Raw genomic sequence first — 11,042 nt, forward strand, 5'->3', positions numbered from 1 at the left:
GGACGACGACGTTTCGGTCCATCCTGGACCATTCTCAAGTCGATCCGATCAACCATCGACTTGAGAATGGTCCAGGACGGACCGAAACGTCGTCGTCCCTTCATCTTCTAGTGTGTGGATTGGTCAACTTATTGCTAATGTTTCTGTGGCTCATTTGGGTACTCAGCTTGCACCTGTGTCCCTGTGTCCCTTGCACCTGTGTCCTTGCACACACACATACGTGTGTGTATGTGTGTGTGTGTGTGTGTGTGTGTGTGTGCGTTCAAGTTCAAGTTCAAGTATGTTTATTGAAACTGGAAAAATACATCTCAAAGTGACAGAGTAACTTAGGTTACTTACTTAACAAAGTAACTTAGGCTATTTCTACTTCTCCCTATGTGTGTGTATGTATGTATGTTTAGGGGGGGGGGTTGCCAATGTGTACGCATTAACGCAGATTCATATCAACATCAAGCGTCCTCTACCTGCATTCCTAGTGACGTCACGTCACCACCCCGCTGCCAGACGCTGGTCACTCCCGATAGCAAATTCTTATAGCCAGCCACCGTGAGCTATTATCTACCAGTAGACTCAACCATATCCACACGATGTGACGAGGAACTATATGCCAGAATGATCGAGGTTGAAGGGGAATGACAATACTGGCTTGTTTGGTGAGTGAGGGGGGCTTGGGTGGGCGGGAATGTGAGTCACTGACGCGGCCAGATGAGCCATATATGGCGTCGGGCCCCAGCCTTGAGGTTGTGTAATGTACGGTGTGGTCTAAGACAGGTTCTGATGGCGCCTTATGGTAATACATATGTGCTGATCTGAATCACCAATCATGCGTACGCGTATGGATGTATACATGTGGGTATATCTGTATGTATGTACGGATATGCTGTCATCAGGTGTGCTTGTAGGGTGGAACTTCCGCTCTATAACTACATCTTGTTTACATATTGTAGCGTAATACAATAGTTTCTAATTTGTATTCTGGATATTCATAATTGTGTAGTTGGCAGATTTCAACCATTTTTTGTCTAGCAAATTACACTGATTTATATAATGTTAAAACTTTAGAAGTTCATCCTGACATTTAAGTGATTCATCTCGTACTTGAAATAAGCGCTCGCGTTGTGGTGTTCCAAGCTTGGGACAGTTCTTATGTTCATATTTTGTCCAGTTACCTTAAAATCTTGTATGTCGTTATCATCTCCGCTTTCGGTGTGGTGCGGTCCGGTTTCCTCAGTTTTTCCTTGCAGCTTAGTCCCTTCATCTTAAGAACGAACCTTGTTGCATATTTTTCGACATTTTCTCGTTTTTTGGTGCTTTATTCAGGGGATTCCATGCTGGTGCTGCTTACTTAAGAGCGGATCTTATATTAGTTGTATCTAAAACCTTGAAGACTCTATTTCCACGAGTCCTCGTGTTCCTGTAACTTCGAGACGAAAATTATGACCTAGTTTTCTGTTCTCCTGAGTATTTAGTATGTCGTGATCATGTCTTCCCCTTCGGTATTTCGTGTTCTGTACCCCTATGAGCTGGTCTGTTTTCTCCATTTTATTTAACCCCTTGTTGAAGTCTACTTTGATGAAGAGTCGAGATGCATTTCTATTCGAAACTGCAGCAGCTCTTTCTATGAAAGTTAAAAGGTATGAATTTTTTTTCTAATGCTCATGTTAGGGTTTTATTTATGTTGGGTTATATATGACCTTGAGGTGCTTCCGGGGCTTAGTGTCCCCGCGGCCCGGTCGTCGACCAGGCCTCCTGCTATATATACTGGCCCGAGGGAACACTGCGTGTGTTATGATGTCAGTTTTGTTTATGTTAATGCTAATGAATCTATTTCTTTATGCAGGCGATGAGTCACAATAATGTGGCTAAAGTAAGTTGACCATTCTCAAGTCGATTCAAGTCGAATCGACTTGAGAATGGTCCAGGACGGACCGAAACGTCGTCGTTCCTTCACCTTCTAGTGTGTGTGTGTGTGGTCTGGTCAACCTCTATTTCTTTAGTCCTGTTAAGTTGATCATGTCTATAATTTGCCCGAAACGAAGCCCGAAAATTTGTTATTTTGCCCGACACGCTATGCGTGCTAGTGGCTTTACAAGAATGTTAATTCAACTCATTTTCTATATTCCCTGTTAACCCCCAATGTAACTTCTTGTATATAAATAAATAAATAAAGAAGAAAATAAATAAATCTATTTCTAAAAATAAATAGATTTTTAATAAATCTATTTAAATCTAGAAGAAAATAAATCCCATCTATGAGAACGTAATTTTAAAGCTCGCTTCCTTCTATGTCTCCTCATATCCAAGTTCCCTCATACCTGATCACTTATGTGCGAAAGGTCGCTCATTGTAGGGTGGATTTTAGGGTGAATGGAAGAGTATGATAAGGGGTGTTGATAAGGGTCTGGCGGGCAGTGGCAAGGGGAGATTGAAATATAAATGGGGGATGAAGGGGGCCATAATGGGAGGTTAGGAGATGAATTGGAATATAGAGAGAAGAGGGGCTTGGGTGGTGTTTTACGGGCTATTCATGCCCGTGCCACCTCTTGGGTGGCTTAATCTTTATCAATCAGTCAATCGGGTGGTGTTGATATTTTGGGCCAGAGGCTGTGGAGAGTATGGGTGGGTGGGAGATTGGTGTGGGAAGTGGAGAAGGAAGGGCGGTGAAAAGCACGAGAGAGGTGCGTGTTGCAGAGGTGGGAAAGTTGAATGATTTACGCTACTGTTGTGGTTGGCCCCGTGGGCGTCAGTAAGGTGGAAGAGTGTGTCGAGTCTCCGCTCCTATTTCCTTTGTCTCTCTCTCCCTCTCTCTCTCTCGTCTCTGCAACTGCTGCTCATTGTTCCTCTCTTATATCCATATCAAGATAAATTACATATTTCTGCTTTATTACATGTTGAAGTCTTTTTTTTTTGTCTTAGGAACCTCTATTTTTTTTGGCGATATAACCACCACCAATCATCATCATCAGCCTGTTTCTTTCCTTCCTGTTCCGTACGAGTTGTAAGCTTTCTCTATCCTGCCTGTGTTCTCTATCCTGCCTGTGTTCTCTATCCTGCCTGTGTTATAAATATATTTGCAAGTTTGATCCCATGATGGTTTTCTTATCGCAGCTCCTGGCGTGTCCTCACATCCCTCACAAGGGCTATATAGTCACACTAAGTTAGCGGTTTATCTTACCTTGAAAATGAATAATGAATTTCATGCTTCAATTCGCAATCTGAGACAAATGTGTTGCCTATGAACTCTGTGTTCTCCGAACAATTAAGAGTAATTAATAATGCATATTAACGAGCACTAGGCAGTATATAAATTCAATGAATAATCGAAGCATTTACGAAAATGAATACTACCCAGAAGGTAGTGATGCTTTGATAATGCTGCTGGAAATACAGCCGAGGGAGAGGGATGGTGAAGGCTTTCGTGCTGTTCAATAACAGCTCATAATGCCAGTTATAATATGAAATAATAACTTATATATATACATTCCATCATCAGTGATGACCTCCTCCCAATCCCAGCAAATCAAACATTTCCTAAAATGGAAGCCTAACCCACATTCTCGACTTTCTGTCCAAATATTACCGCGCGACGCTGTGATTAGAAGCTGTTTCTGGGTATTTTCGTCTATTTATGCTACGAAACATCATGTATTACGAGAGCAGAAGTAAGAGGAAAGCATTTCATTCTGCGACTAACTGTCAGGGGAAGACTTCAGGGTTATGAGTGGCGACCAATGTAGAGCGATGAGGCAAAGTGACGTCAAGGTGACGTCAGTGGGCGCAGGCGCGTGGAGGCCGCCGGACCGGGACACCCACAGCATAAAAGGCGGCGACGGCGGCCTGCGACGCACACAACCCTCTCAGCTCCACAGCCGCAGGCTACACGCCCGTCGCCTGACCCCCCTACGCACGAGTGACAGTGATAACATTAGTGCGGGTAGAATTTAGAGTGAAATTGAAAGATATTTAAAAATGGGCGTGATGGCCCCGACACAGCAGCACGACGTGCCGGCCGTGGTGGAGGACGGGCTCATGTGGAACACATACAGGCAGCCGGGCGCCTCGGGCATCAACCAGGAAGTTACTCTCTTCGAAGATGACAATTGTCACCAGGTTAGAGATGCGTCTATCTTATCAATTCGCATCGGTAATTTGCAGATGCTATTTACTATGTGAACTAGGAAACTAAAACCCCGACCGATATTAGTATCGTCAGTGATCAATCAAATGGGCTTGACAGTTCAGCTTTACTAGTCTAATCAGAGGAGGAGGAGGCAGATGTGTCACTGAACGCCCCCGACCATTTTCTATGAATGATTCCGGAAAGCCAGACAGAGAGAGAGAGAGAGAGAGAGAAACAGAGAATTGTTGCATCATTCTGCCATGGTTGTTGCAAGTGGTGGCTTGTTGGTCTATCTGTAAGTCAATCTACAAAGAGTTTCCCTCCATTGTAGAACTGTTCAGATGTATGTACTGGTGTATTCATAATATTTTCTTGTAACTAGTGGTTTATATAAATGCATGGTGAACTGAAGTGTCCTGCCCCACTATTTAAGTGTTGGCCAATAGATGGCATCACACGGAATTGTTTAAAAATATCTTTAGCGCGTGGCGAGGCGGGGGGGGGGGGGGGAAGGGAGGTATACATAGAGGTGTATCCCACTCCTCGATGTATACACACTGAGTTTCATTTAGCCCTGGACAATGTTTCTGACCAAAGTATACTTGGTGGCTGGTTAGTAAACTATTGTGACGAGCCTAATGCTCGGCCCGCTGTTGAAAGGACTTATAAACCCAATGAGAATGCAATACCAACATTGGTATACCTTACTTTGTATACTTCTAATATATTGGTATATCTCACTTTGGCATTGCAATACCTCACAAACCCAATGTACCTTATATATATATAAATAATATATATAAATAATATATATATATATATATATATATATATATATATATATATATATATATATATATATATATATGTCGTACCTAGTAGCCAGAACGCACTTCTCAGCCTACTATGCAAGGCCCGATTTGCCTAATAAGACAAGTTTTCATGAATTAATATATTTTCTATAATTTTTTTCTTATGAAATGATAACGCTGCCCTTTTAACTATGTATGAGGTCAATTTTTTTTATTGGAGTTAAAATTAACGTAGATATATGACCGAACCTAACCAACCCTACCTAACCTAACCTAACCTATCTTTATAGGTAAGGTTAGGTTAGGTAGCCAAAAAAAGCTAGGTTAGGTTAGGTTAGGTAGGTTAGGTAGACGAAAAAACATTAATTCATGAAAACTTGTCTTATTAGGCAAATCGGGCTTTGCATAGTAGGCTGAGAAGTGCGTTCTGGCTACTAGGTACGACATATATATATATATATATATATATATATATATATATATATATATATATATATATATATATATATATATAAATCCTTTTATTAGATTACTCTAAAGCAAATATTGTCACTAATGTTTCTATACTTTCAAAGTATCATTGATTTATATATGTTGATTTGTTTGTTTTGACGTACGTACATGTGTAAGTAAAAACTTTCACACGGCATTAGTCTGTCTTATACGTTTGGGAAACGCTAGTAGCCAAAGAGTTGGGGGGGGGGGTGGAGGTACGGAAGGGGATGGTTAGGAAACGGGAAGAAGATACTGAAAAAACGGAAATTTAGGGTGACGTTTGGGTGACCGAGGGGAAGGTAATGTCCAGCGCCCTGTCGCGTCACTAATGTTATTGTTGTTAATACACCGTCGAGGGAGGCTGCACAAGGCTGCCGGCACCTTTGGCAAGACTACGCAACAACCGTGATTGATTGACTGATTGACGAAGATTAAGCCACCCAAAAGGTGGCACGGGCATGAATAACCCGTAAGTGGTGGCCCTTTGGAGCTATTACCAGTATCAATAGATGCTACTGGAAATCTGTGGAGGTGCGACTGCACCCTGCGTGACGGGAGATGTCTCCCGTGAACAGCTTGCTTAACGCGATGGAATCTGTATACTTGCTGTCAGGTGAACAGAAGAGTCAGGTGAAAGGAAGCATTGCTGACCATTTCTGTTCCGCCCGGGGATCGAACCCGGGATCCTTGCTTGTGTGTCGAGAACGTAGACCACTGCACTTTGTATACTAATGTCTTGTATGTCATATCCAGCTGACGAAAATAAAATTAATCCGGACACTCGTTCTTATCTGATAATAATGATAATTTCGTTAATCTGGACACGTTTTTATAAGATAATATCGCTAATTTCGGTAATCGGTCATCAAGATTGTAACTTGCTTAGCTAAATGAATTGTGGGGTTCAGTCCCTGAGCCCATTATGTGCCTCTGTAACCCTTTCCACCACCGCCCACAAGATGGGTATGGGGTGCATAATAAATGAATTAAACTAAACTTGGTCCGCCGGTTATACAGTGATTAATTCGGTGATTGGCTTGTTTGTTTTGTTACTTAATTGTCTTGTAATACACTTGGCTGCGTTCTCGACCTACAATCGGGGATCTCGGGTTCAATTTCCGAGCGGGACCGGAATGGTTGGACACGTTTCCTTTCAACTAATGCCTTTGTTCACCCAAGAGGTAAATAGGTATACCCGGGAGTTAGGCAACTGTTGAGGGGTTGCATCCTTGGGAGGGTCAGTAGTTCATCCTTGGGGGGAGACCGCGATATAAGCCTAAAGTGTGTATCTGCACAGGCTTCCTGTCCCTCGACAACGGGAATTATCATTATAATGACCTAACCTTCACCTCTCACATTCCTTTGCTAAACACAGTTGGGTTACAACCGCATGGTTCCGGGTTAGATTCTCGTGGTGGGAGAGAAATAGAAACGGTATCGTTTCTATGTCTCTCCTGCTTACTAAAGTTTCCTTTCACCTCTTGTCTATGTTTATCTAGTAGTAACGTAGATAGGTACCGGGAGTTAGACATCCTAGAATAGGTCATCAGTACTGTTCACATGGGTGGAGAGGACCTCGATAAACCTAACAGGCTTCCTGTGCATCTGCACTTGGTCTTTCTTTACCATAATACCTTCTTGGCTACACTGAATTGCAAATCAATTAAATACCGATAGTGATAGTTTGTATTTAAATATGAGGTAGTTACACCTTGATTTGTCATTTTCTTTTGATTCCTTGTAGTATTCAGAGAAAACAAAATCAATATGGGTAACTAAGGAAAAATTCCAATAATGGTCTTACATTTGATATTTTCAATAAATAATTTTGGGGGCGATAGGGCCTTATGCTAAAATTCCTTTAAACTTATGTAAACCATCTTGTAAGAGTTATTGGAATAAATAAAATAATTAAATTATATTTACATCAGAAATATGCACTTAAATTATTTAATTCATGTTATTTCTACAATATTTAGGTAATGATGAACGTTCGTGACTTCATGAGCAGTGGAGTGAAAGTGGACGTGGTTGACGGAAATGAATTGTTGGTGGAAGGCAGCCGATGTGTAGAAAAGCGAGGACAGGACGGCAGCAGTGAGGAGGAGGAGGAGCAGGATCAAAACAGCAGCAGTACGGAGGGGCGACAGGAAGAGTACAGCTTCCGACGACGAATCTCTTTCCCGGGTCTCGCTAGGATAGACACCATGACGTCCACCATGTCCACTGACGGCATCCTCGTGGTTACTTTGCCCAAGAAAAAGGTTTGTGTTGCCATCTTTGTTAGAATGCTTTAGGTTTAAGTTTCATAACAGATATTTGTCAATATTTAGAAATCCTAAAAGGGAAGGTTGTTAAAAATAGAAAAAATCTAGTATCAAGTAATAATAAAACCGATTAAGACTTCGTGCTTCGGGTAAACACAATCAAACAACTATTAGAGTTGCCTCTCAAACAATTGTTTATAACCTAACTCTTCGTTCAATACTTTTCTGAGAGTTTTCAATCTTCAATAAAGGAGAAGCGAGTGGAAACGTAGCTGTTAAACTTTTTTGTAAAATTATTCGTGTGTTTTCCCCAGAAGTGTGAGAGGCGAGACCTCCAGGAGGTCACCATGCCAGAGCTCGACCTCGAGGAGGTCACCATGCCAGAGCTCGACCTTGAGGAGGTCACCATGCCGGAGTTCGACCTCGAAGAGGTCACCATGCCAGAGCTCGACCTCCAGGTAGGCCAATAACGGAATTACCATTTAAGTTTTCATTCAAATATCTTGTTGAATATTTTGATGGAATATATTCATATTATTATATGTTACTAAATAATTATTTATTTGCTTTAGGTGGATAGCTTCCTTCAAGGCAGCAGGTGACATCGAAGTAGTGATTGAGAGCTCCAGCTGGAGATTATGTCGTTACTGGAATCTTGCTGATGTGCGGTAAGCTTGGTTGCTAACACCTCCACGATATTGTCGGACAGCGGTGGTGTCCCCGCTACCCTGGCTCCCAGAGAGTGGGCAGCATAGGGACGCTGCCCCCAGGAGGAGAGGACGTCCTGTCATCAGAACCCGAGGATGGTACCCTGGAAGAGGATATCACCTACGAAAAGACTGAGGAATGTGAATGCTGCACTTGTCGCAGGCTGCACCTGTCGCAGGCTACACCTGTCGCAGGCTGCACCTGTCGCAGGCTGCACCTGTCGCAGGCTGCACCTGTCGCAGGCTGCACCTGTCGCAGGCTGCACCTGTCGCAGGCTACACCTGTCGCAGGCTGCACCTGTCGCAGGCTACACCTGTCGCAGGCTGCACCTGTCGCAGGCTACACCTGTCGCAGGCTGCACCTGTCGCAGGCTACACCTGTCGCAGGCTACACCTGTCGCAGGCTACACCTGTCGCAGGCTGCACCTGTCGCAGCCTGCACCTGTCGTTTGATCTGAAGCTTAAACACTTCCTAGAGGGTTGTAACAGAACCCATGGGCACCTCACTAGAAACAAATATCTACTAGATATTCCATGAGTGCGATTTACCGAAAGCAGAAATACGCTGCAAATCAACGGTCTCAAAATGTTGATTAACGAGCCTAATCACATCAAAGACTGTCTTTCTCTCAGCCAGTTTAAAAAGAGAAACTATGGACTACCTAATAAACTCTACGTAACCTACGTTCCTAAATGTTTACCTGTGTTTTGCCGTTATTGAACATTAATTATTGAACTTGTACTGCTGCTGCTGTTGTCTGCCGTGTTCAACATCTTAATACAAAAAATTTTGTTCTTGTATTTATTCTGAAAAATTACTATCTGTTGCTTTGTTATAGTGTTGATGTTCCATCCGTCGTGTTAATAATTGTAATTTTATTTCTCAACTTCATTATTGTTTTCTGATCTCATTTATTTGTAAGACTTTTAAGTTTTTTTCCTTACATTATGCCCAAGACGCTCTGCGTATTAGTGGCTTAATTAAGGCTTCTTTCTTACGAATCCAACAATGTGTTTATATCCTATATATGCGAACAAGCCTGAATGGTCCCCAGGACAATATGCAACTGAAAACTCACACCCCAGAAGTGACTCGAACCCATACTCCCAGAAGCAACGCAACTGGTATGTACAAGACGCCTTAATCCACTTGTCAAAATGTCCGGTCGTGATGGTCAAGTGGATTAAGGCGTCTTGTACATACCAGTTGCGTTGCTTCTGGGAGTATGGGTTCGAATCCTATATATGTATATGTGTACTTTTGCCTAAATAAAATGTTTGTTTTTCTTTTGTGTGTAAACTCACATATGTGTAAATTGATCGTTTAAAAAAAAAAGATCTAGATGACTGTCCCTAGAGCAAGGAATGTCATATCTACCTCCGACTTGTCTGATAAAGTTAGTGGAAGTAATGTATGTAAACTCAAGCCACGATTTGACAATATTATTGATTAAATAACACTGGCTGCAATAGATGTAATGATGTTCTCTGCTTACGAGTTAAACAAATGGAATCTGAGGTTATTATGGGAATCAAAAAATCTTTCCACCTCTATGACGTTGATAATGTATATTTTAAGACTCAAACTCTGCAACTTTATTCGATATTGTATTAATGAGAATTTAACGTTTTCTGCATAGAAATAATAATGTGGTACATAGTTTGGATATTTTTATTCTTCCTACTCTGGAATATGTCATACAAGCCAGAGATATCCATCCACACAGGGACGTCTATCATACAATCCAGAGATATCCGTCTTCGCTGGGACGTCTTGCATAAAAGCCAGAGATATCCATCCACACTGGGACGTATGTTATACAGAGCTGAGATGTCCAGCGCCCCTCAGGAATATCCGACACTCAAAGTCAAGACAAAGAGACAGGCCGGCGTGCCTAACTACAGTCAAAACTGCAAGAAAACACGACAGTAACTCAAAGTATCAATTTACAATCCTGGATGTTTTTTAACAGTTAAATAAGACACGTAAACAAAAATATTATGATTAGTTAACAACAGGATCTGCTGTGTTTAAGTCAGTCAGGAATTTGGTATCTTCAAAGAATTCGGCAATTATAATCCTCTTCCTGAACAGAAGTCTGCATGATAGACAGGGTTATCTTGAGGTTATCTTGAGATGATTTCGGGGCTTAAGTGTCCCCGCGGCCCGGTCCTCGATCAGGCCTCCACCCCCCAGGCAGCAGCCCCTGGCAGCTGACTAACACCCAGGTACCTATTTTACTGCTAGGTAACAGGGGCATAGGGTGAAAGAAACTCTGCCCATTGTTTCTCGCCGGCGCCCGGGATCGAACCCGGGACCACAAGATCACAAGTCCAGCGTGCTGTCCGCTCGGCCAACCGGCTTCCTTTTGGGCCGACCGACTTGGGCTAAAACATAACACAAATATCTCCTCTGTGTGGCGATCAGAATTATACAAGAATGAGGTAGTTTTTGACATGTAAACTTTAGTAATACTTGTCATTTAGTCTTGCAAGATGCTGTGGTGTGGCAATTGCAATCCTTGCCACGCCTCTCCGTTGTCTTGCAAGGTGCAATGATGGTGTTGACTATTGCAATCCCTCTCAAATATATAATGATGTCACAGTACTCGCCATAACTTGAACATATATATTTGGAGTA

At 42.3% G+C, this 11,042-nt stretch overlaps 1 protein-coding gene across 1 annotated transcript; it reads left to right on the forward strand.

The window, feature by feature from the left end:
• The first annotated feature begins 3,836 nt into the window (after positions 1-3,836).
• Positions 3,837-10,062, forward strand: LOC123754038 (uncharacterized). Its single transcript, XM_045736161.2, has 4 exons — positions 3,837-4,110; positions 7,407-7,691; positions 8,009-8,152; positions 8,267-10,062. The coding sequence occupies exons 1-4, from the start codon at positions 3,970-3,972 to the stop codon at positions 8,294-8,296; spliced, it is 600 nt and encodes a 199-aa protein (XP_045592117.1). The 5' UTR covers positions 3,837-3,969; the 3' UTR covers positions 8,297-10,062.
• The last annotated feature ends 980 nt before the right edge of the window (positions 10,063-11,042 follow it).

This window comes from Procambarus clarkii, chromosome 6 (genome assembly GCF_040958095.1).
Source record: "Procambarus clarkii isolate CNS0578487 chromosome 6, FALCON_Pclarkii_2.0, whole genome shotgun sequence".
Taxonomy (NCBI): Eukaryota; Metazoa; Arthropoda; class Malacostraca; order Decapoda; family Cambaridae; genus Procambarus; species Procambarus clarkii.